Source organism: Convolutriloba macropyga, chromosome 11 (assembly GCF_964194025.1).
Source record: "Convolutriloba macropyga chromosome 11, txConMacr16.3, whole genome shotgun sequence".
Classification (NCBI taxonomy): domain Eukaryota; kingdom Metazoa; phylum Xenacoelomorpha; order Acoela; family Convolutidae; genus Convolutriloba; species Convolutriloba macropyga.
In genome coordinates this window covers 15,855,890-15,876,685 of record NC_134478.1, presented here as the reverse complement: position 1 = coordinate 15,876,685, position 20,796 = coordinate 15,855,890, and the positions used below count along the sequence as shown (strand labels likewise).

General features: G+C 35.7%; 1 protein-coding gene across 3 annotated transcripts; it reads left to right on the top strand.

Moving 5' to 3' along the window:
• The first annotated feature begins 595 nt into the window (after positions 1-595).
• On the top strand, positions 596-20,466 carry LOC142349503 (uncharacterized). Of its 3 annotated transcripts, XM_075401098.1 has the most exons (4): positions 596-885; positions 943-1,275; positions 16,855-16,956; positions 20,348-20,466. In XM_075401098.1, exons 1-4 carry the CDS (start codon positions 816-818, stop codon positions 20,452-20,454), a joined length of 612 nt encoding a protein of 203 aa, XP_075257213.1. In that variant the 5' UTR covers positions 596-815; the 3' UTR covers positions 20,455-20,466. The 3 variants fall into 3 exon arrangements, with proteins under 3 accessions (XP_075257213.1, XP_075257215.1, XP_075257214.1); XM_075401100.1 differs by lacking the exons at positions 16,855-16,956; positions 20,348-20,466 and adding an exon at positions 18,521-18,622 and having other exon boundaries at positions 611-885; XM_075401099.1 differs by lacking the exon at positions 16,855-16,956 and having other exon boundaries at positions 612-885; positions 20,316-20,460.
• The last annotated feature ends 330 nt before the right edge of the window (positions 20,467-20,796 follow it).

Here is a 20,796-nt window from a genome sequence, read left to right as displayed (position 1 = left end):
AACAACAGAGCCTGCTGACAACTTATGCAACCCCTTTGCTCCTACAATAATATCAAACAATTATTGGAGATTATTAAAAAAAAACAATTATTGGAGATTCCGAACGTCAAAAATTCCGATTAAAGAGTTATCGAAAAATTAGACCCGGACAACGATTTCGACTATTTGCGATTTGGAACGCGAACTAATTTGTTTGACGAGCAGAAAGAATAAAAAAACTAGAAAAACAATGAAAATAACTCTAAGAAAAAACGAGTTGATGAAAAAGCATTCTTTCCAAATATGCAGAATTGCAATGTTACTGTAAATTTCAATTGAATTCATTGAGTTTTGAAGAGCAAAATTGTGGTCCAAATAAGTTAGAGTATAGTTCTGGGAAACCTTCGGCAATTCGAGCTCAGTCTCGGGCGCAAGTGCCCTGGGCTTTGAGCTGTAATTGCTTTAGGCTTCCCAGAACTATACTCGAACATATACTTAGCTCACTTTTAACTCTTTCCAAGTTAACTAAAAATGCACATGCACCCAACAAGTTTTTAACCTTTGATTCTCTAAATACGTTAGAACGCATATCTTACTTCCCCTCCAGCCAGGCACCCGGGCACAAGCGCCCTCGTGTTGGGGCACTAAGTTCCGAGGTAACAAAGATTTATGTTCTAACAAGTACTTAACAACCGAGATCTCGCACGTAGTCATTCTAAATGCCGCAAAGCATAATTTTCTAGGAGCAAATTGAAGATCATCATAATCCGTTACATAAGAATTACATAGACAGGGGCGATTTAGATGAATTTACCATTCTACAGCCATTCGAAAAAATGGATCAATTGCGGCTCTACTTCGGCGAAATTTTGTCGGCACCTAGAGGGACATCAATCAAAGAGTGGGGTACGTTAGAGTATTGAATCTTGTAATTTGTGCATATAAAGAAAATAGACATTTTAGGAAACATAATATACAGATTGTCTTGCACAGCATTCAAATCATCAGCTAAAATTTGGCTGTCCTTCCTGTGTGCGTGGTCAACAGTGACAAGCGTATTCACATGTTACAGCAAAAGATCTATAGTGCAAGTGATGATCGACTCAATAATCACAGTAGCTGCTGCTACATCGATCTTTTTTATATATCACAAACATACGCCGTCAAATTTAGTGTTTTCACGAGCTTCTGGAATGACGGCCAATGTCCTTCTGATGATACAATTAGTGTGCCTTATTGATCTTCATGGTGTTTGCGGAATAGCGAAGTCCCTCGGTAAAATGAGCTCCCTGTTCGGTTAGTAGTACAAGTTTGGGGTCTTTCCCATTATAGCCCCCCCCCCCCCCCCATGAAATTATAGCCCCCATTATGGTATATTTACCATTATTGGGGGGGGGGGGCTATAGGTTATCTGACCACTAAGCTGGGGGGGGGGGGCTATAATGGGAAAGACCCCAAGTTTTTAATAGTGATTCGGTTAGTAGTTCAAGTTTTCAAGTTCCAGGGATTTAATATTCAAGAGATTTCCTGTCCGTTTACAATTGAACTCTCAATGGGTTCTGTTTTCTTTTTGTGCAGTTATCAAAGTAACACAGTAGTTGCCATGAGCAAGGACCAGTTTAGAAGAAGTAAGCCCACAGATTGGATAGCAATGTTTACAACACACTACTTGTATGTACGAAACTGCATTGTTTACAATGCAATATCAAGCATTCAAGTATAGTAATATAAAGTTCAGCAGTGAAGATGATCTTCAAACAAGGTTTTTCCCTTTTCGCTGCCTCGTAGAAAAATCGTAAGACAAAGTCAATCATAACTATATTTACAAACGTTTTCGCTAAATCTAGCATCAGGTAAAATCCAACTTAAGTCACCTCTTTACAATTAACAGATGGTGCAAGCAGAAGTCTGAAGACCTCACGCAAACGCTAAAGTTTTCAGATAAGAAAACAAAGCCAAAATCAACCATCATTACAGGAGATCTCAACTTCTCAACCACTGACTGGAAACAAATGTCGTCACCAGATGAACTTGACAACACCTGGCTCAACTTTTTCATAGATGAAAAATTTGAAAAAATGCTAAGCTTCACTGACCTTTTGGGGTATAAAAACAGCTAGATGTCTTCCTAACAAACGAACCACAATTTTGGATCAATTCAAAAATCGAAATCAAAATTAGTAATAACTATGCCCTCAACAACAAAAAATGCTCAGATGATTACGCTTACATAACACGATACGAATGCAACTACGATCAAGCGACCGATCGCAGCAGACCAAAAAACGCTTACAAAAGAATAGATTGCATTAATTTCAATTGCAACATCTCAAAAAACCCATTTAACCCCTATTGTTACAGTAACGTTGACGAACTTCTTAAACAGTGGTATGAATGGTTCAATCTTCTTTTCGATCAAAATGTCCCAAGAGTAACTCAGCACAGACCACAGCTCTCCCATTGGGTGTCAAAAAGCACTTTCCATGAAATGAAAAAACTATCAACTTTGAAACGAAAACCAATTGCCCATCCAAGTCCTGCTCCAAGCACACTAAACAAAATAGATTGTCTCGAAGAAAAAGTGAACACACTTTGCAAAAACGATCAAGTCATCTATAAAAGCGAGACCTTCGCAACACGTCAGCTCATTGTTATTCAAAAATTTTTACGATCAATTAAAAAAGTCACACCATTCCCAAGCGAGATGCACCTAAATGAACAAACTGCTAACACTAACGATGAGAAAGCCAAGTTGTTCAATTTATTTTCCCAGAGTGTATTCAATTCAAAAATATCACAAGTTGAGAACCAGTTCAATTTTGGAGAAAAATATCTTAATCTCTTTGATATTTCAGTAAAAGAAATTGAAAGTATACTAAATAAACTTGATACTAGTAAAGCCAACGGCCCTGATGATAAAAGTAACCTGTTCCTGAAAAATCTATCTAAAACAATAAGTGAATCCCTAATTCTACTTTTTCAAACATTCCTTAACAAAGGTAAATTTCCAGCATATTGGAAGCATTGTGTCATAACACCAATACACAAAGAGGGCGATAAAGCCGCAATCAATATATATAGACCAATTAATTGCTTATGTTGCCTCTCAAAAGTTTTCGCGAAACTTATGTTCAACAAACTCTATGAGCACGTTAAAGGAACATTTTATGATACCCAGTTTGGTTTTCGTCCTCAACGTTCAGCAATTATTCAAATGTTATGCTTTTTAGACCAACTGTACAAAGAAGTCGACTCAATTGCACATGATGAAGTTTTCGGTTTCTACCTAGATTTCCAGAAAGCGTTTGATACAGTACCCCACCACAGCGTTGTGGCAAAACTGCCGGAATCAGGGATCGGGGAAAAGCGCTCAGATTAATAGCCAACTACTGCGACGACAGAAAACAACGTGTTCGCATTGGAACCTCAAAGTCGAGCCTTCGTGACGTCACTAGCGGCGCACCGCAAGGTTTAATCCTGGGGCCACTACTTTTTTTGTCTGCATAAATGATTTACCACAAAAAATCGAATACAGTTAAACCTACGGTTATGCAGATGATTACAAATTGCACTCTAATAACAAACATGAACTTCAAATTGATCTCCAGAAATTAAATGAATGGTGCAATAACAACGAAATGCGCCTCCAGGAAAACAAATGCAAGATCCTTTGTTTCAAGAAAAAGTCACTCTTTACAATAAAAAAAGAAACTGTCAACATCTCGTCTCATCAAAAAGATCTTGGAAAACAAATTTGTGATAACCTCACTTGGCATCAAAACGCAAGCTCACGAGCCTCCAAAACTCTTAAAGCACTTTGGTACCTCAGAAGAATTCTTCACCACAGAACTCTCCCTCAAGTTAAATTAAACGCATTGTACCAATTATATCCTACGCCTGTCAAGTGTGGTATCCGTCTAAATGCGATCTACTACTCATCGAAAGAATCCGAACAAAAGCAAAGAAATGGATAATAGGTTCTTCTCTCACATATAAGGAACGTAATCAAACTGAAAATTCTACCTCTATCTTTTTATTTCAAACTTCACAGCTTATTACTACTATGTGATTTCATAAACAATAAATACAACATTGTCATGGAAAAGTATATACATTTCAACAACAATAATCGGACGAGACAAGGTGTGAAATGTGAAATCAAATTTACGAAAAAACGATTATTCAAAAGCGACGAAAATTTCTGGTCGAAAACAACCTGTCTCTATAATGTTGTCAACAAACACACAGAGCTTACAGACAACAAAAAAATAAAATATCGGTTCAGGGATTTTTAATGAATATTCTTTTTTAGAAGTTTTAACGAAATTGACATGTGCACTTGGAGAATTTGCTGCCTGTGCAATAACTGTAAACCTATTTCGAATCTATCTCATAACGATCAATAAGGGTGCTTCAACCCGTGCATTGCGGAAGCCTGAACTACTACTACTACTACTTCTACTAGTACTACTACTACTACTACTACTACTACTACTACTACTACTACTACTACTACTACTACTACTACTACTACTACTACTACTACTACTACTACTAGTACTACTACTACTACTACTACTACTACTACTACTACTACTACTACTACTACTACTACTACTACTACTACTACTACTACTACTACTACTACTACTACTACTAATTAAAATGATTTCTATTCAATTATGGAATCTATTCTGCCCCCAGTGTTTTTTAACGCCCCCCAGTTACAAATAATATTTTGTTATATAGCACGTTACTATGTAAGAAAATAGCACGTGCAAATGGGGGTCATAAAAGACTTATATTCACTAAGCTGGGGGGCTGAAAAAGAATATATCCCAATTATGAAACAAAACAAAAGGAAAGTTTCCCAGAGGATAGCTTTCTGTTGAAACGAAAACTTCGTTTTCGTTTGAATCCTAAATTTGGATTCATGATCTTGTCTCGTATCGTTCAAAAGTTTTCTATAATTTTCTACCGTTTCTAATTGCTTCTAATATTTCAATGTTTTAATTCGCTAAAAGTCAGGTCAGGTTTTCTGGTCGACAGGCGTTGCCTCCGGGACCAGCTCCATCGTCCCATACCAAAAAGTGTTTTCGAATAAAGCAACATGGCCACCGTTAACTAGTATTTTAATGTAAGCTCCTGTCTTCTGTACTCATTGCCCGTGTCAGCTATTTGTATTGGCATCCGTTGGCAATGGCTTCCGTTGGCAATGGCTTCCGTTGTGCTATATTTATTGATTTGAGGTTCATAAGTTTTTGTGGCACAATGCACTGATCAGTTACACGCCAATCATACGCGCGTGAGCTGCCACAACATTCGCTTCTTGCCACCTACCCGCGAGTCTGTTTTTCGACGCTCTGCCATCCACGTTGTTATATGTCTGCATGCTTGCCTGATATACGTGGAGCTAAAAAGTGTTAATAGTCGACATAAAATTTTTGAATTACTTGTACGTTTTCGCATCGCCAGGAGTTTAAAACTTATTAATTAAATATTTACAGATATGCATATATACAGCAAAGTGTCTTGATTATCTTTTTACATTTTCGAATTTTTATAAAATTTTTCCGATTTCAAACTTAAAGTTTGCTAAAATGTTAAAAGAATTTTTAAACTTTTAATATGAGTCTTTTTCTGTATGAGTTTTGAATAGGAGATTTTTGTTTTGATCCACAATATAACGTTGTTAGCATGGCAATTCGAAATTTTTAGGCAGAACATGCATTCTGCACTTAAAATTTCAGTATTAGTTCCCTTATTTTGTACTCGTTCCGCTTATTCAACTGTGCTTTGCGTCTACTAATGTGTAGAACTTCTATGGTCATAAATTTTTCGCTATCTTGGCACTGATCAAAAATTTTATAATCAAAAGCCGTTAGAGCCCCAGAGCATTCCACTACAATTTGTTCCGCCGGTGAATCGATTTTTTTTTCTCAGAAATTCTGGTGGCCAAATTTGGAAACGTCTGTCGACATAAGTGGAACTGCATCCAAGACAAATGAGTATGTAGACCACATGAGACTTCAGATTGTAATCAAAACTAGATTCCAGGGATGTCAGGCCAGTACATAGTTTTCGCAATGTGAATATGGTTGTCAATTTTCACGTTTTTTTCCAATTTTTACTTCAATTGCAGGCTGATGTAACCTCGATACTGCAGGAACAATGAATTAACATCTTCCGCTGGCATTTTTCCTCCCCTCAGTTGTACGTTTTCGCCTTTATTTTTCAATTTAGGTTTACTTATGATTTTCTGTAAAGCTTCATTGATTATCTTGGAAGTCCAACTTTCAGGGCATTGATTTTTAAGCCAAATTTTTTCATTTTCCTTCAGAGCTTTGTTAAAACTTTGCCATGTGCTAATGCTTCTAAAAATGCGGTGAACAGTCCCTTCTACAATATTCCTTTTATGTTGGATTGGTGCAAAGCTACGGAAATTCAAGACAACTCCCGTGTCGTTGGTTTGTTGTACCACTTGTAGTTAATTTCTTTACAGCTTTTTACATTGATGTTCATCTCTAAAAAGGCTAAATTACCATTTTCGTAGGGTTTTTCCATTGTGCATTCCATTTTCCTATGAAGCATGTTTACTTTTCTGAGCAAAGTGTCTGGTTCACGGTTTACAGTGCAAATTTTATCGTCTACGTATCTTAATAAAGGTTGTCTTTTAGTTTTCGGTTCAATATCTAATTTGTTAATCTTCTGGCAATTAGAACAGTACCACACCATGTCCTTCATTTTCGCGTAATGTTTATCATCAACATTTTGGCATTTTGTATGGAACCCATTCTCACATTTCTCACAATCCACTCCTTTTTCTGTATAGGTGATTCTACGTTTGCAATCAGGACAGGCGTTAAGTTCATTTTTAGGGATCTTATTGATGATCTTTTTGTTGACTTGATCTGATGTTCAAATGACTTCATCCAAATATCATTCAAAGTAACTGCAAGTAATACTCCCATTGCTAAACCATCCACCTGACAAAACCATCTGTCATTGTATTTAAAACAGACATTTGTCACAGCCAGCTTCAAGAGTGTTTTCAAAGTCGATCTTGACATCTCGGGGGCGTGGGCACTAGAGTACTGAATCCTCAAGGCTATTTCAATTGCTTCATTAACAGGGACATTTGTATATAGGCTCTTCACATCCAAAGAAACGATGCTCTCGTCAGGACCCTGTATTATGGATCCTAGTTTTCTCCGTGCATCGAGCGTTGACGTCTCAATGTTAGCACGAGGTACTTTATCAAAAAATTGCGCGAGGAAATTATTCAAATTGTAATAACTACTTCCGGGTATAGACAACACTGGGCGTAAAAGTATTCCATTATTATGCACTCTCGCTAGGCCATAAGGTCTCAGATTTTTTTGCTTCTGTTGATCGCAATTTTTGAAAGACTTTTCAGCTTAATAAAGAGCTCTTCTTCATATCAAGCAACGCGCTATTGATGTCTTTTTCAATCTTCAGAGCAATGTTATCCCCCGCACCAGCATTTTCTTGAAATTGGGTGCAATTGAGAACATCGGCCAGCTTTTTGTGATGTGATAGCTTCTTCATCACACAAAGTCCCATGCCTTTATTAAAAGGTACAGCCACGATATCGTTATCTTTCAAAACTTTTGCCACTTTCAACACCGCTGTGTCGGCGGTTGTTTCTCTGACATTTTATAGCATTTGTTTTCTTTTTATATTATAGCAGTAATTGTAGGTCCCATTTGCTTTGAATTTTTGCTCAATTGAACATTGGTTAGTGATATGTCTCAGTTGCTTCCTAGTGAGATATATATGAATATTTTAGGGATTTAATTTGATATCTAATGATATTAATAACGGTGAAAGTAATTGTTTTCAAAAATAGAAATTTACTTTTGAACTTCCCGCCTTTTGCTTTTTGTTGTCGACCTGTTAACCAGTTACATTTTTTTCTAAAGAAGTATAGGCCAAATTGATTCCTTTAGGTTTCATCTGATGCGAGTTTGATGATTTTGTGATGATTCCATTTATTATAGACATCGAGTTTTGGTCGTAAAAAATTTTTGTTGTTTGATATTTACAATTGTCCTTTCTAGCAGTCCTATTATCGACAACGTTTATCTGCCCTTTAGGGTAGCATTATTGTATTCCATTGTTTATGGAACGATATGTATGTTTTTGAAAGTTTTCTATCGCTTTATCATTTGGTAGCCAATTAAGTCAGGAAAGTGAATGAGCGGGGTCCGAACCTTATGTGCGTACGCACATTAACGAGCCTCCTTTTTGCTACTTTGAATTTAAAACAAACACGTCATGTTTTATGGTGTTCTCAAAATGCGACTTCAGAGAGCAGAGGCAGTTCATATCTTTTGTTTAATGAAAATGGGTGAAATATCACAAGAAAACAGGCGTCCTCTCCAAGAATTAGACGCAAGTCGCTCAGTTGGATTTTGACTTCCGGCAGCACATCCGCAGATCTAAACTGGCGGTGAAATCTCAAAACAAACTATACCGTAACTACTCTGATCTTTCGTGTTCAAAAACATGTACGTTATGTTTCTGTGAACCCAGTTGTCTACTTGAAGACAGACAACAGGGTTCTTTTACATTGACCCAGTTAGTTTTCTTAACGTGACGTTTCAGCGTAGTTTTTTACCTTGACGCTTCCACATAGAAGTTAAACGGCATTCAATAAACAGAACTGTTGAGCCCATATCACACATAGCTAGTGTGTTGACAAATTTTTGATTTTTGATTACTGCAACCCAAAAGCTCTTAAGAATTTCAGACACGTGTGCGGTATTGGCTACTTCTGAAGATTTGCCATTTTTCTCCATCTTGTGTTCTAAATGAAGCACTTTATTATGTCACTTAATGGATCCTCTGACTCCACAAGTTCTGAGAGCGTTGCAGTCTTTAATGAGATAAGGAGCTTGCATTCCTCAGGACTAACAAAGTTTCAGTTTTCTGATAGTGTCTCATCATTTCTGGAAATTCATCTGTTTGAACTTGTGACAATTCCGAATTCTGTGCTTACAATTTTTATGTAGACTTTGCGTTGAGGTACTTCGAACTGTCGAATTCTTGTCTGTCTCTTTTTGTTCGCATCTGATACAAATGATAATAATAATTTTGGTCTTTTTTCTTTGGAGTACTTTCGCGGTCAGGTCGCTCACATATAAGATTTGCAAAAGTTATTGGTAATGGACAAAGGTAACATTATTCAGCCAATCTGCATATATTTAAATCCGCATATAAAATATTTAAGTCTGCATGTACAATTCAATTTGTTGCACTTTCCAGTAGAACAACCACTTCGTTCTTAATTGTGGAGGTAACTTCCGAACAACTGCTTTGAGAACTAATTATGATTGTAAGTCACCTTGACACTGATACTGATACATCACAACGACCCAGCTAGATATGGTCTCTGTAAAATTAATAGTAGCTGTCAAAATGTGATGTTTGATGAATGGAAATGGTTTCAAGTGTGCGTTGACTACAAACAGAGGTGTGCTATGTTTTGTCTATTGCATTTCATGCAGGCAGAGTATCCTTTTTTGCTGCTCTGACTCATTTGGTTTTTCAAGTCACGAGAGTTTTGAGCTGACTTATTTTTAACCTGTAAGTAATTGGAGCACAACCGACTAATGCTAGAAACAAACATGAGCTTTTTGACACTTGTTTTGGGTCGACTGAAAATTGTGTTTTTAAAAGCCGCCCTCATCTTCTCAGCCGGCTATTATAGCGCTCCTATTTTTTTTTACAATCCAAGAATTGGATTGTATTGGTGCTCTGTCTTTTTTTACAATTCAAAGAATTTGAATTGTATTGGGGCGCTGTCTTTTTACGACTCGAAGAGGAGTATTGGAGAACTCCTTTTTTTAATCAATTTTTGGAGTGAATTTTGAAGCGGGAAATGAAACGCGTGAAAAAATTTGGAGTGATTTTGGTGCTGAACAAAAGTGAAGAGCGGAGCGAAAAGAGAGTGGTTTTTGTTCACACCGCTGTTTTTGAGAGAGCGAGAAATTGATGTGTGAAAAAATTTTTTCTAAGCGAGCGAAATTTTTTGTTCACGTGCGGCTTTTAAAAGCAGTTTTTTGCAACTTTTTATGGCTATGAGGTTTGACTATGATATTGTATTAGTTTTAGGTTTGTTTTGATAGGAATTGAAGCTTTCAAGTAGTTAATTTGATTTTTAATGCTAATTTGGAGGTTTTTGATCAGTTTTGCTGATTTTTAGACGAAATTTAATGAATTTTCTACCTGTTTTTTGTTACTGCTTAAAGGATTTGAATAGAAGCTTGTTACTTAAGGAATTGTAAGATACCAATTGACTGAAGTTTTGTTGGTATAAATCATTTTTTTTCTAAGAAAAATTGACCGAAAAATTGAGAAACTTTAAACCATTTTTCTCATTTTTTGCAGTTTTTCTTTTCCAATCTTACACAAGTGTCTTACCCACCCTGTTATAACTTGCCCATTGTTTTGTGCGAAATTTTCATTGCTCTAATTGCAAAGGAACCTTAATCGGCTTTATGTTTCCTTGTACTATTAAAAAAAACTCATTTAGTTTTTATAGTTTTTTTGTTGGATTTGGTTTTGAATGCCGTTTCTATTCCTTAATTTTTTATGGCATTTGTGGAGGTTTAGGGTTCATAATAGTTTTTCTAGTTGTTTAGTAATAAGTATGGGCAATTTTGGATATAAATCTTTTTTTTGTTGAGAAATATGACAAAAAATGGCGAAAATTGAAACTATTTTTTTAATTTTTTTTTGCAGTTTTTCGGGTTTTTTTTTGAGACAAGTTTTTTAGACTATTATGACTTGTCTATTGTTTTGCGAGCATCTGGATGCTCTATTGGCTGAAAAGAATTTTTCTTTGGATTTATATGCTTTTGTAATATTAAGAAATATACTAACTTTTTCCAGTTTTTTAGAGCAAGTTGTTTTTGAGAGCTTTTTTTCATAATTTGGCCTCAAGTGTTCTTAAAACATTCACTTAAGTGGTTTTAGTAAGTACTAGTTGTTTTGATGAATTTATTTTGGCAGAGATAGTTATTTCGGGATCTCAAGTCATGACAAAATTTGATCAGAATTTTTTATCATATGTTAACAGATTTGATTTTTTTGTTTTCACTTTTTGTTTTATGGTTTGGTTTTGAGAAAATCATAAATTAGTTGGAAGCAAGTTTTTTTGATGAGTAGTTGGACGGCGGTTAAATAGATTTTCACTTCGAGTCGTTTCCGGAATTCTTCCAGCAATGTTTTTTTTTAAGATCTGTTCACACATTTTCACGATTTTTGAAGTCAAACTGGAGTAGTGATTTTGGTCACGCCGAAACAGGAAATGGAGCGAAAAAGCGAGTGGTTTTGCGGCGTGAATTTTTTTCGCTCTAATTTTAAAGTAGAGTGAGCAAACGGTGTTTGAACAAAAAAAATGCGGTTTCTCGGCAGTGGTTTTTTCGTTCACATGCGGCATTTTGATATAGATTTTCTGTTTTTTTTTTACTTTTTTTGTTCTGATTTTTTAAAATGGTTTTCTCAATTCACTGATAGTCGTTTTTAGGTCTAATTTTCTGTGTAGTCAATGAAAATTCTTTGAATTGTACTTCAGGACTTGTCCTGCTATAATTTTATTTTTGTAAGATGTTTTCACACCTTTTTTCATGACTTTGAGCTTTCAAAACGGGATAAACAGGTAAAGCTCAGCGGGCATCAAGTTTCATTAGAGGCCCTTAGCCGCGTTTAGTAGTTCTTCAAGTACTTCAGGGTTGGTGACGCTACTGGAAATGCCATAATTCAAGGTTAACAGGTCATTTTCAGAGCCCAGGTTTTTGAGCCCAAAGAGTTGCATTTTTTCTTTTTTTTCGGATTTTTTTTGGAGCAGTCTGAAATTGAGGTTTGTAAAAGTTGGTAAAGGTATTTTGCAAGACGTAAAAAATTTTTATGGCCATTTTAAATCTTTATGTATTGCTACACCAAACATAAACACGGTAATTTATTCTAATTTTCAAAAATTTTTCAAATTTTTTGAATATTTGTGTTGTTTCAGCTCTTGGTGTCACAATAATAGGTTATTTTATAGTTTCTAGTGGTAATAGATTGGTTTTCAACTTCACAAATTTTACCAATTTTTTTCATAAAACTTGCAATTTTTTCAATGTTCTGACAATAATTGTAATTATTCAAGTTTTCCAGCTCCATGGGGCAGTAAATCTCGTCTACGATCTTCTAATAGTTTACTGCAAAATTTTTATTGGCCATGGCATGAGCCAATTTTTTTAAATATTTTTTTAAAATTGTTGTCAATTTTTAGGTTTCTCTAACCTGAACGACAGAAACTTTTCTTTTAGGTTTTGATAATAGGTTACTGCATTGTTTCTAGTGGTAATGGGGAATGTGCTTCAAGATTCTAATATTACAAATTTTTGCGATTTTCAAATTGTAATTTTTTCTTTGAATTCCTGAAATTTTAGTTTTTTTCCTCTGTGATCAGGGGTTTGCTGCTATTGAGTTTGCTATTATGTTATTGCAGAGTTTCTAGTGGCAAAAAAATAGTTTTCTGATTTTTTAGATTGCAAATATAAGTAATTTTTTGAATAAAGCTTGCAATTTAAATTTTTTTGATTGTTTTCAAATTTTTTGATTTTTTTTTGTTATTTTCTGTGTTTAACTATCTTTATTGGCCAACGAAACTTCTTAAATGTTGCAGATGAGTTACAAGACAGAACTCCACAGAGAAGAGAAAAAATGAATTTGAACATTTAATCCAGACACATTTTCGAAAAATATCTTTGAATTTTTCCTTTTCATTTGAAGCATTTTTCACATTTCTTTTTGAAGCATTTGTCATGTTTTTGAGATTATCTACCTTTAGTGTCAATTTAACCTCTTTCAAGTCTCTTGCGTGAGTTAGTGACTATATTGCATTGTGTCATAAACGGCTTTCAGGTTAAAAGCTTCAAGGGTTTTAGGAATAATTGTTTTTTTGTTTAGTTTGATTCTTTTAGTTTCTCAACTTTCGAGATTTCGTCTATTTTGCTGGGATTGTTCAAATAATCTGCTGGTCAGCTACATTAGGCCTGTTTTTCATTCAATTCCTTGGATTGTATTTCAAGACCTGTCCTGCTATGTTTTTTTACTTCGTCGAACTATTTTTCGTTTTACCATTTTGCCGCTTTTTCAACATTTTGCGTGAAATCTTTTTGACTTTTCTAGGCTAGTTTCTCTCTTCTCTCATTCTGCTAAAAATGAATTTGAACATCAGTTGCTCAGTAAAGCAATTCAAAATGAACAGAGTCATTATAAAAAATTGGAGTCAGAAATAGAAACGGGATAAACCCATAAAGCCCAATTTTAGATGCCCGCTATTTGAACGTCGTTCCTATAAGTCTTAGTTACCATATCTTATGCTTATTGGCAATGATAGTTGCCCTTGTAGCCTCTCTCTAAGAAACAGAAGTATGTTCAACTACGAAATGCCATCAAAATAAATCGGACTTAAAAAATAATTTTGTACAAAAATCTTTTTTTTTCAATAACTTCTATTCTTTCAATCCCAATCATGCTTATTGGAATCAACGGCGGCTATTTTCCGGCTATGTGCCGGGTATGTTTTTAAGTTTTGGTAACCTTATCAAACCGGGTGCGCCGAGTAGAAATTGGGTGTGCATGATTTGTGAATATATGCCGGGTTAACGTTGGTAGATTCTACTGGTCAGCATACTGTCTGAATTCCGATTGTTTTTTTTCTTTGAATCCCGAAAAATTGTTTATTGCTGGACTGGATTGGTCTCTCGTCTGATCCTTCTTGTAGACGTTACCCGGCTCTAGATTTGGTCACTGTTTTTTATTTATTTGATTTTGTTGACTGACACCACGTCTTGGATCAGGATCACAAGATTATAGTTTTCAAGTAATCTTCGCCAGTTGTTGTTGTTATTCAACTGTTTCACCTTCTTGATCTTGACCGGTCTGAAGCTTGCGACAAACCCTGATCCTATATGAACCTGAGCGAACTAATATTGGTAGATCTTGCGCTCTTCCTTAAGAACTTCGAGCATCACTATATCTTGAGTGCTGCTAACTTTTTTAGCTAGCTGTTTCTGCTGCTGTTTCAACTTATTTTGATCTGCTTCGTCTTCCAAGTTCTACCGTTTGAGCTGGATTTGCTACTCTCTCGTCTCCATTTGTTCAATCAGTTCTCACTGCATTTTATCCTGCTCTAATTCAGCACGTTCTTGCCGCTTGATTAGTTCCAATTCTCTTCGTTTGTAGTTGACATTGAGATCCGAGAAGAAGGAATCTTTGGCCTTTGTTCACTGCGAAATTCAACTCCTGAGAATACAAACCGTTCCTCTCCTTATGGTGTAGATGAGTTTCGACTGCCTTTCAAGTGATGATCATCATCCTTATCGGACACATTGGGATGTTCAAGAAATTCAGCAATGCAAGGTTTATCGTATTGCTCTTAATCATCCGGGATATCTGCCAGTACCAACACTTCATCAATGAAAGATATCTCTCGCTGATCAGCTGTCTGTTCCGTTTTTGCCAGCTCCGATCTAGCATCAACTACTTGTTGTCTGTAGTCTCAGTTTGAATAGTTGGGTTGGGCGAAACCAACTTTCGCACCTTTCTTTGTTGCATAAACGCTTCGTCAATGTAGGAAAACCATTTTTCACTGTGTAAGAAAATACTTCAACAATCCAGAGTGGTCTCCTGCAGTTGCAACCAACATATCGGCTCCGCCGGAATTTTTGGGCTCCATTGGACCAATTTTTTAATATCATTATTATATTTGGATGTGTTTTGCTAGATGGGTTTGTTTTTTGCTGGTTGTTGCCCCTCGTCAACCATTTTGTTCTCATTTGTTCACTTGCTTTGTAAAATTGCTCAGTTTTTTAGTCATCGCATGGTCGCCATGATTTTTCAGTTGAGCTCTACGTTTCAGGACCGTCTTCTTTCTTGAATTAGCAATTCAAACACATTGACTCTATTCGAACCAACTCGCGTTTATTGACGTTAATCTGACATATGTAATGCCTCAAGTTTGGTTTTTTGAAGTTTGCCTGACAAAAACTTAAAAATGTGAGTTCGTGTCAACATTCTGTGTCTGTTTTTTATTTGGGGACATATCCATTCTCTAAAGCTATGTGGTTTTCTCCGAATCCGCACGAATTGTAAATACGAGCTACTGGCAATGGATACAGATGTCTTGCATAGTTTTGGTTTCCGACGCCAGACCTTAGTAAACTGTTAGTTTGACTCACCAAATAAATATTTTTAGGTCTTTAGATCCCTTTCTTTTCTATTTCTACAAGTGATGAGCGTAAAAATAGTATAAAGAAGCATTATTGTTTGTGTCCTGTACAAAACTCAAACAAGATGCTATAAAACGTAAAAGTGGGGTTGCAAAGGGACCTGGGGGAGGGGTTGGCATCACAAAATCCCTAGCAATAACAATAACTTTCGTTTCTTTCATGTTTAAAGTTTATATGCAATGGTTCTCTTTTACCAAAAGCCGAAGAAGTTAGCCAGAATTATATGAGATAAGAGGTATCTAGTTTTGACATGTCAAAAAATTCGATGCAATATATTTTTATAATTTTGCGACAAATGCGTTGATTTTTGAGATTTTAAGCGTAGCTCTTACATAATTTTGTACTTCTAAGCGCATAATTTACAAAACTTTGCTTTGAACCTAGCGTAAATTTTTCAAAATTTCAACACTTAGGGCTCTGTTTGTGAGACTCCGACAACTGACATCCTGCTTGTGCGCTTCGAAACCAGATTCTTTTATGTGAAATCGACGCCAAATTCAACGCTAAATTATGTAAGACATCCTCTAATTTCAACGGAAAATTACGTAATATTTACGTTCAAATGGGCCCAAAAATATGTAAGATCTGCACTAAATTCAAAGCAAAACTAAGAAAGATCTAAGCTTAAAGAGCAAAATTATGTACTATCTACGCTCAAGCGTAGATTGTACAAAGATTCAGAGCATTCACTTCCAATCTTACATACGTTGGCGTTCGTTAGCATTGACACTTCGACCCGGATATGGAAGAGAGGTCAATTCAGCAACAATCAACACAGCAGTAATCTGAAAAAAATCTTCATCGTAATATTTAGATCAGCAAGAGGTGCATGAGTTCACATATAAATGGCGCATTTTGATTTCTCAGAAGCATTTTTTCACAGTGAGAAACTGCTTATTTAACGAGCAACCGTTAAATTAATTTTTCAGTAAAATTTTATTTTGCTTTAAAGACTTCTCTGCATTATGTATCCAACCCCAGCCAAGTGGGCTTTAATATACATCAGCTCACTTCTCAATTCTATCCTAAAGGTAGGGGGAGTGCTTACTTAAAGGTAGGGAGGAGTTTTTTCGTTTATTAGTGTGTAACTAGTACCCTCTAATTGTGTTCTGAATATGGGTGCTAGGAAAATTGGCCGACTGGGCGTTTAGCCGACAAGGAAAAAATGAGAAATTTAGCCGACAGTTTTATCATAATTGGTCATAAATTTTACTTCAATTGGTCATAAAAGTCTCATTGGTCCATAAATCAGTAGTTCGGTTGTGATAGATTCATATCAAGTCCCACGGGCCGTTGAGGCATGGCCATGGCCCGCGAGGCATGGCCAGATGCGGTAAAATACGGTCCGACCATGGATAGACCTTCGTTAATTACACTAGTTGATGAAAAGATTGCGTTATATGTGTCCGCTTACGCAATAGTGTTTTAAATTGGCCAATCGCAGCTTCAGAATAGGTTTTATTGCTCATTTTACCTAAATTGTCGGTTAAATTACTCATTTTTTGGTTGTCGGCTAAACGCCCTGTCGGCCAATACGGCGGCCACCCTGAATATGTTTGTATAGGTTTCGCATTAGGCGTGTTAATACGTGTGTTGTCAGTTGGTATTGGAATGGCTCTCTGGGTATTGTCTTTTCTTCTCAGGATGTTATCACCTTGGATTCCAGGAACTGTTTCCTATCATCTTGATCCTTAGAATCTTAAGGCAGCAGCCTTACTTAGTTTTCATTTTTCCAAGAAATTTAATGTTTTCAATATAAAAGTGAAACATTTACACTGCCGAGTTGTGAATTATAACACTTTATTATCTACTTTTGGCGCGGAATTCAATGTTTCCTTTTTAGCTACTTTTATATTTAATATTTTCGCCTTAATTAATCTACAAAATTGAAGGTTGTCGTTCAGAACGAGGTTATGATTGTCCTCTTCCAGGCCATATTTGCGTACGAAAATAACCAAGCAGACGAGAAAGTGGCTCATTTAAAAGTTTCACACGCTCTTAAGTGTGTGTGAAAAAAACCATTAAGATCAAAAATGTACATATCCTTTTGATCTTTACATACGGTGGTATAGTCAGTGCCATAAAGTTGCAACACTGTCGAACGTTTCAAAGGTCAAAATTCAATTTACAACATGGAGAGATTAGCGCTTTCATGTTCATTTGCATGTCGGAATTGTTTCGAACGTGCTTGGCAACTTTATGGGACTTACTATACAGTTAAAATTAGCTCGTTCACATTTTGGAGACTGAGAATGTAATTGGGTTCATTCCTAAGTTACCTTTTTTGGTTGAACCTTCAAGCACAAGCGGTAAAAAAGAATTCTGTATGTATCCAACAACTTCGAATCGTCGAAAACTTGGAAATAAGAACCTTTGAAAACAAAAGAAACTTACTTTTCTGGAGAAATAACATTTCATTGTTTACAATTTCTATATGTCAAGGATTTGCAATTGTCTGCTATCCTGAAATTGCAGAGGACATTTTGAAGTAATCAAGTTTTGTTTTAGTGAATCTAGCACAACTACTGAGAAAACAGAATAGTAGTTTAGAGCATAGTTTTAGCTTAGTTTTGGAACATAATGTATATCAAATTTCGGTTCATCCCGTTATAGCCCCCCAGCCTACCCCAGGTTAGGGGTCATACAACATATACCCCCCAAACACCCAAGTACCGTTACTATAACATAATGGGGGCTATATAACTTTGAGGGTTCGGGGGTGTTATAATTGAAAAGATCCAAAAGTCAACCCTAACCAACATTCAGTCAGCAGCAAATCCGATTCCGAACATTTTCAGAGTATCAATAACTTTCGGTACCAATTCAGAAAGTGTTCAGAATCTTTTGTATCGATTCTGAAACCTCTCTGAATCAAAGCAAAATTCAAAATCATTGTTCTCTCAAATTCTCTGAATCAGAGGACAATTTTGAATCAGCTCTCAACAAATTTCTCTCAACAATGCAGACAAATTCTATAAAAATTCTTACTATGAGTTAATAACTTCGAAAAAGACTTGCCTCACAACGACTCTTGCCGAAAAGAGGAATCACAAGTCTCCTTATAATTTCTGTTTTTGTGAAACAACTTGATGTTGGTTCTTTGCAAAACTCCCGAATTGAGATAACGGCACCAAAATAATTTTTCCACCAACATCGGTTTAAATAAAAGATTGTTCCACTTTTAATGTATTTAGCTTTTCAAGGAGAAACAATTTTTAATGTTTATGTAGTAACATCCCCATTCAGTACCGAACTAAACTGCAAGTTTGGTGCGGGACATTAAAAGTTCAACTTGAGTTCAGAAAAATTATCAGACAGAAGTAATGATCTCACGAAAACCGGACTACGATAGAACTCAGTCATCAGACAATGAGTGAATTCAGGAAAATCATTAGTGAGAACAAATTGAACCCAACATTCGAGTGTCAGGAAGCAGCAGCCAACAAGTTTGTCAAATAAGCAGTGAGCTTTTGTTTTTATCGCAAAGTTTTTAAAAATTCAAAACTTTTAATAGAAATAAATCAAAAGTTCGCTCTATTATGCTGCTCTAAACAGCTACCAGTCCTCCGGCCTCTGCAGATTGGACTTAGGAGAATAATTTACAGCAGATAACTCATCTCCGGCCATCAGAGATGCTGACGCGAGAAGATTAGATCCATTTTTTTAGAAATCAATTGCTATTGAAATGCTAGGTTTTCAGCAAATAACTCAAAGAACCGTAAAATAAAAAAAAATTTAACGAAACAGTTGTATATTAGAAAGAATAGTTTAATTTTTACAACACTTCATTTGGTTGTATCTAGAAAAATTTTTGTGTCGCCACTATTAATAACTAAAATTAGTTTTGAATGAATCGGCGTTGTAAATTCTTTGTTACACCTGATGATAAATTCTTTGAATAGTTACGCTGCTCAATCTTCTCCACTATCTAAAGAAGAAGTTTGGGTATGTAAAAGTTCTCCTTTTAATATGGCTTGTTTCTTGCGTCTGCTATTGTCAATAATTGTTCAAGCATCTCATTTTTTCCATATTTTTGCGAAGAGAGATCAAAAAGAAAATATTTTTTATACTGTTCGCGAACAAACTTTCTGTCCTTCCCGAGCAAAAATTTTGATTGACCATTTTGACTTTTGGAAATATTTTAAGCCCTTAACTCTTTACGTTGCATTTTATCTAAACTTGTCTATCGCTCAGCATTTTATACAGTTGAACTCAATTGGCGCAAGTTACTAGACACCAACTGTAAAGTGGTGTTAATTTGTCAACTAAAATCTTGCTAATTGACAAAATCATGTCATTTGAAGCACTCAGTGAATTCTTTAGTTCACCTATCTGCATAGTTTCCCCCTGAATTAAGCAGGCTACAATAGATTAGACCCCTCTAGTCGTTCATTAGCGTTTATTCCGACAATAGTTGGTTATGTTTTTAGTTGAGCTCATAGTTCGCAAACGAATTAGGACACTATACAAGCACCGCAATCCTTCAAAAAATGTTGACATGATACAGCTTCTGTAAAAAAAAATTAGCGTCAAAGAGTACGCAATTTTGAGGCAAAACGATCTCAACATTTTTTTTTTGCAAATTTGTATGTTTTGTTGATACTACTTGATCATTAGTACTACTTTATCAGTTCTTGATGATCCTACTTTGTTGATTTACTACTCGCCGTTGTCGATACAAGAGGATTATCTCGGAAGATCTTTCAAGATTTTAGAAGAAAATCTTCCAGGACGATGTATCCTCTTGAAAAATCCTGCCAGATTCTTGCAAGATCTTGGAAGATAACCAATCGAATTTGACTGGAGCTGTTTTTTTTTCATAAACGTACAATTCATACGTTAGGTTTCTTCTGCGTTATTTCCAAATTGAATAAATCGAACGTCTATTTCTGGATACACTTAGAAAGATGCATGAAGAGACAGCATGCCACCTATGTGAATTCTCGGTATAATGATAATGCATTTTTTCAAATTAGATTTTTTCTAAAGTAAATAAAGTACATAATTTAAGTAGTTAATTTTCAGCACAAGGAGACAGTTCCAATCCTTATTTACAGCTGCCAATGGAATACTCGAGTTGATAGTCGGAAATGTGCATGGAATTGGTCATCTAGTTGCAGCATGTAACGACGCTGTAGATATCCTGTCAAAACCCTTCCATTAATAATGATGCAACTGGTTTTGAATATAACTGTTTGAATAAAAATAATTAGTTTCAGAATTTAACAAAGATACAGTCAAGAAACATTTTTGAGAAACCCAATTTTTGAAACGTCAATTAAAAGAGCTGCTTTACGATTCGCTTCCATCCAACATCCTCTACCTTGAACGAAACGTTATTTTATTCCCGATTGAGAAAACTAATGTGTTAGAGGTGAGGATACTCTTTCCATCAATGACATTATAGTTGCCTTTTATATTGATAATTATAAATGAATCAATTATTAGTTAACCACTGGGAAAAATTTTACAGTTCACAGTCCTCGTCAGTTATAAATAATTATGT